The following is a 5,945-nucleotide window of genomic DNA, read 5'->3' as shown; positions in this document are numbered from 1 at the left end:
TCTTCTGTAGCTTTTTTGTAGAATTGACCTTCATCTGATTCTTCTTATATATTTTGTAAAAGTTATACTATTCTATTTCTAGCCTACTGTTTTTTATAGCATTGAACACACTCTGATTATTCTTTAATGATTCGTAAAATTGACCACATTCTGATTGTTCTTTTATGTTGGGTAGAATTGATAACATTTTTATTATTCTTTAATGTTTCGTAGAACTGACCACATTCTGATTATTCGTTAATGATTCGTAGAATTGACCACATGCATATTTTTCTTTAATGACTGTAGAATTGACCACATTCTGGTTGTTATTTAATGACTATAGAATAGACCACATTCTGATTTTCTTTAATGTTGGGCAGTGGCGTAGCTACCGTAAAGCTAGCGTAAGCAAGGCATGATAATGCCCAAGGCAAATAGGGGCCCTTTTTCGAAAGTCTGAGGGGCGGGGGGTGCAAATCAAAAGTCTGAGGGGGGGGGGGGGGGGAGGGTGCAAATCGAAAGTTTGTCCCCGGTCGCCGGGAAGGGTCGCTACGCCTCTGAGGGCCCACTAACACTTTTTGCATAGGGGCACAAAAATCCTAGCTACGCCACTGATGTTGGGTAGAATTGGCCCTATTCTGATTTTTCTTTAATGAGTGTTAGAATTGACCACAATCCAGATATTTTTTGACCAACCGTGTCTTCCACAGAACTTGCTCCAGGCCTTCTCTGGTCATCTGGTCAGCTACGTGTACCGCATCCTCAACAACTTCCTCTCCCGCATCACGTACGAGGCCCAGCCAAGATGGCGGTTCAACATATCTGACGCCCCCCTCCCCAGCATGGGCTATCATCAGGACAAGACCTACGTTGACGTCACCATCACGCACAACTCCGGGAAATGTAAGAGTTTGTACACGATATTTGGTTGTTCGAAAAAAATAATTACATTTTGTTTGGACAAAAGGCTTACATTTTGAGAGATAATATCATGGCAATGTATCAGTTACGTCATAAAAGGTTGCCTGGACATTAAACCTATGATATAAATATTTGGACATAAAATTCGTAGTTGTAGATAAGTTAGGACGTAAAGCCCTTGGATATAAATATTATGGACATAAAGCCCCTGGATATAAATAATTTATACATCCTCAGACGTAATCGTTTTGGTATAAAGAAGGCCTTTCATGCAGATATTATGAACATAAAGACTAGGTACTCAGAGGAAGAAGAACCAACAAACTTTACAAAGTTTTAAAAAAAAATCCTAATCATTATATTTGACGAGAAACTAACAGATTATGGTTAGGAAAGTTTCAGCCTAGTCTTGTATGCCCCCGCCGACAGCACGCTACAATAAGACGATAGAGATTATTACGTTATTTCATTATTATAACATTTTTATAAAAATGTCTTCTGTTGTAGTTTCTCGAGAAATCTTTGAAGAACACGATCTGGTGAAATACTTTAAAGACCACGTAAGTAGTTCAATATAGCCATATATATATAATATTATCCTATATATATATATATATATATATATATAATATTATCCTATATATATGTATATATATATGTATATATATAAATAAATATATATAAATAAATATATATATATATATATATATATATATATATATATATATATATATATATATATATATATATATATATATATATATATATATTTATATTTATATATATATATATATATATATATATATATATATATATAAATCCATATATATATATGCCTATATATTTGACGATTCCTTCTCCACAGACCAACCTAACACTGCTGACGACGTGTCGCACAGGACAAAGTTGTGAGATGACCTCCCCTGTGGCCCAACCCACGGTGTTTAAGAAACACGCCCCTGTCTTCATCGCCGTCATCATCCTCTGCTCCGTGTGTCTGCTGCTCATCGTCATCGGGCTGGCGTGGGCCAGGTTCTGGAGGCGTGGCACCTACAAGGCCGGCGGCGAGAATGTGGTAAGGCGATCTAGTAGAAACATCTGTATGATTCTACGTTGTACTTGTCATTCGCGTTACTAGGGTGGTGCATTGGGGGGGGGGGGTATCCATTTCTAAGTGAGGGCAATTTTTTAAAATAATAATTAAGACATCGAACTCTTTTTTTTAAACACAACTAATTGTTAAAATTACTAACGAAGTATTATTTTTTTTCCTTAATAAAAAAAATGTATTTGAAAAAAATGAAATTTTGGTATTTGTGGTCAGCCCTCTAATCGCTCTGTCACCCGAACGCCCTGTCACGTGAGCGCCCTGTCACGTGAGCGCCCTGTCACGTGAGCGCCCTGTCACGTGAGCGCCCTGTCACCCGAACGCCCTGTCACGTGAGCGCCCTGTCACTTCCTGCCGACTTAACATTTGTTAACAGATTGTTTTGACTATTTTCTCAGATGGGGGAGGGCGGTGCACTTGATATTTGGGGGAGGGTGGAGTACATTTTCCGGGGGGGGGGGGGGGCACTGGTAAAAGTATATGTTTTCTATATATAAATTCAATTTAGTTTAGGGGGGGTGTAGACTGTCTACGTGGGGGTGGACCCCCCCCCCTCCTAAGAGATGGCTGGAATAAACTTTGCTCTCTCTCTCTCTCTCTCTCTCTAAATTGTCTGAAAGGAACACCAATGAGTAGTGATCCATTGCAATTTTAACAAAATTATGAGGTACAAATATAATTAAAACAGATTCGCACTTTTTTCATGGTATCATGTGTGCACAATCTCTGACCACCACGCCACAATCACCACGCCACTCTCTCTAACCACCACGCCACTCTCTCTAACCACCACGCCACTCTCTCTAACCACCACGCCGCTCTCTCTAACCACCACGCCACAACCACCACACCACAACCACCACGCCACCATCTCTAACTCACACACGTGCCCGTCTACTCACCAGGAACAGCGAGTGGTGGCCAACGACCGGCCCTACTACAACGCCACCCCCAGCCCGTTCACAGACGAGCAAATCATGAAGGACGAGGTGGCCGAGCCCAGCACGAAACAACCGGACACGCCCATGCGAGACGACGAGATGAACGGAAACGGCGACAGCACTTGGGTCATCCCCCTTGACGACGCCCCGGTGACCTACAACATGGAGGACACGAAGCTCTGACGCATGCGTGAAGCGTCGTGTTATTTTTAGTTCCAGTGTGAGACAATCCTAGTACTGTTAAAGGGGAACTACTCTAAGTAAAAATGCAGTATCGGAAATGTTTAATTTCGTATACATTTTTAGACTTTTCAGTATACACCGACACCAAAAGTCATCTCACGTTATATTCTGATCCATTTATGTATGAAAAAAATAATTAGAGACTGCTGCCTTATAAAAAATTTCAGTTCAATGCGACAAAACAAAAGAAAATAGATGTGTATAAGAAAATGAACAATGCCCACGGCGTTCAGTTAAAACTGTACCGGGTATTTAACGAAAGTAAAACAAGACAAAACTAAGGCTAAATAAAGGGAAGTAAGCAAGTAACACTCAAGTGAAAAAAAAAATACATCGAATATACATCGAATACTTTTATTTTATGTAACGTTAACATTATAATTTCAATTAGTTATTTTTTTTAATTACAGTATAAACAAAATGAGACATAAAATATGCAATTTGCAAGAGGTGTATGTATGTATGTGTGTGTATAGCATTCAATTTTTAAACTACTTTTGAATATATTGTGTGAGACTGGCGGAATATTTTGAGTTTACACATCAGAATTTTTTGTATAAATTGTGTCAGGTGGTTCCCGATATGTTCGTCACGAAGCAGCTACACAGCCAGTGGTTGAAGCTACACAGTGGTAGCTAGGTGTGGGAGTGGAAGAATTGATGCCTTCTCTGGAGATCTTTTAAAATAGTTTTTTTTTTAGCTGCTGGTACTTGTTACGGTAAAACTTTTAAAATTACTGTATTAATTAATTAATTATTGTAATTTGTAAAGCTATCACACACATGTATTTTTGTGTGAGTGTAATTAATATATTGATTGTACTGATTTAACTAATGCTTTTTTTTTTGTTAAAATATTGTACTTTTCCTTAAACTAAGACTTGCGAATTGCTGGATATTTTTGTTTAATACTTAATGCTTAATGTTGTTGGTCAAATAAGTCGTGCATAAATGATATAAAACTTTGAGTTTTGGTTGCCCTACCCGAAAATACTTCACGCCTCAGCTCGACACGCCCCCCCCCCCCCCCACTCCACTTTTATTAACTGCAATGTATTCCCAGTTAATTCTTCTTAAAATATAAACAGAGCTGTACGAGGGTTATGTACATTGATTAAGAAGTTGAGCTACAACTTACAAAAGAAAAATCTAAAATAACTTCTAATAACATTGTGACGTTATAATCTATCTTTGACACCCCCCTTCTACACTAATCTAGTTGCACGTCTGATTCTCCTCATGACTATGACGTCATTGTTGGGCGGTTCCACAAAAGTTTCCAACGGCCATCCAACCAAAGAATGAAACTCGTGTAAATATTATTGTATATGTAATCACCCACTCACCAGTTTTAAATGTGTATTCATGTAATGAATTCGACACCACGTAAGAGTGTGTCAGTGTGTGTGTGTGTGTGTGTGTGTGTGCGTGTGACGTATGACATCCGGGGTCTGGATCTGCAGACGCCTACGTCACTGGTCAAGTGATGTTTTTTGTTTATATTTATACACAAAAAGCCTTAATTAATAAGCTGATAAAAAAGCCTTAATTAATAATGACCTGCCTTTATTAAGTTGATTTACTTTAATGAATTTCTTCAGTATTAATGTATTTAATAGCCTTAATTTTTTATAATATTATTATATTGAAATATGCGTGTGTGTGTGTATGTTAGATACGCTGTAAAAAATGTGCGAACATTATCATAACATGAGTTAACATTATCAAATTAAATTGCATTTATTTTACAAATTAATTTAAACATTACTTGCCACATTAATTAATTGTTTATGTACAACATCTTCTTAAAATAAGTCTAAAAACTAAAAACCTGTCGGTATAAATTTCTATTTAAAAAATGTCAACTGAATCTTCTTTTGGTAAAAAATTGATTTCTTTAAATTAAAAAAGATCCAGATGATGTATTATTATTTTTGTTTTCACAGTTAGCTTTACAAAGTATGGAAGCCCAAAATGGTCAAGTTATTTATTTTATGAACGTGGTATCGACTCGTTATATTCTATTGCGTGATGTTAATAATGAGTTTGTTATTTAAATGTGTTTACTACATGATACTTCCATATATGACAGAATAAATGGGAGAGGAAGGATCTGTATTTAGACTGTTTGTTATATTGTATGTAAAAAAAAGTAAAATTATGGAGTTTTATGTATGCGGTTTATATACGTATAGTTTTAACATATTTTCTATTCATGCTTTGTGAATAAAAGTTTTGAGAGTTTAAGATCTTGTCATGTTTTCATCTGACATATTGTTCATTCAATCAGGTTTGTAAACTGTCGTGGTTCATTGTTCATTCAATCAGGTTTGTGAACGGTCGTATTTCTTTTGGTAGCTTGCAAGGTGACAAAGCACAAAGCCAGACATGAGCAGGTGAGGTAGAGTTCGTGTGTAAGCAGTCTATCACTAGCACATACTACCCTAAATAAGAAACGTATGTGTTCTATAAGCACACACAATATGCTACATTGTAACCTTAATATATGTGTGTTTGTATAATTGTGCTTATATATATATATATATATATATATATATATATATATATATATATATATATATATATATATATATATATATATATATATTCATATGTTTATGTCTCTGTGTATGCTTATTTGCATCACTTGAATGTACAGGGCAGATAGGTGTGTCGCTATTTTTGTTTTTATTATACATCCAGATCAAATACTTAAAAACTACTTTCTCATAACACTATTTAACAACTCAT

General features: G+C 36.2%; 1 protein-coding gene across 1 annotated transcript; it reads left to right on the top strand.

Moving 5' to 3' along the window:
* The first annotated feature begins 1,774 nt into the window (after positions 1–1,774).
* Positions 1,775–5,716, top strand: LOC131937316 (uncharacterized). The gene is made up of 2 exons (XM_059294615.1): positions 1,775–1,978; positions 2,917–5,716. The coding sequence occupies exons 1-2, from the start codon at positions 1,817–1,819 to the stop codon at positions 3,133–3,135; spliced, it is 381 nt and encodes a 126-aa protein (XP_059150598.1). The 5' UTR covers positions 1,775–1,816; the 3' UTR covers positions 3,136–5,716.
* Positions 5,717–5,945: the final 229 nt, after the last annotated feature.

This window comes from Physella acuta, unplaced genomic scaffold, assembly GCF_028476545.2.
Source record: "Physella acuta isolate Inbredline_101_S28 unplaced genomic scaffold, ASM2847654v3 ptg000207l, whole genome shotgun sequence".
NCBI lineage: Eukaryota > Metazoa > Mollusca > Gastropoda > Physidae > Physella > Physella acuta.
The sequence above is the reverse complement of the archived record's forward strand: the minus strand, read 5'-3'. Positions and strand labels throughout refer to the sequence as shown.

Coding starts and splice junctions, on each gene's coding strand:
- LOC131937316 (XM_059294615.1), top strand. CDS start 1,817: ATGACCTCCCCTGTGGCCCAACCCACGGTGTTTAAGAAACACGCCCCT. Junction 1,979..2,916: donor AGGCCGGCGGCGAGAATGTG/GTAAGGCGATCT, acceptor TCTACTCACCAG/GAACAGCGAGTGGTGGCCAA.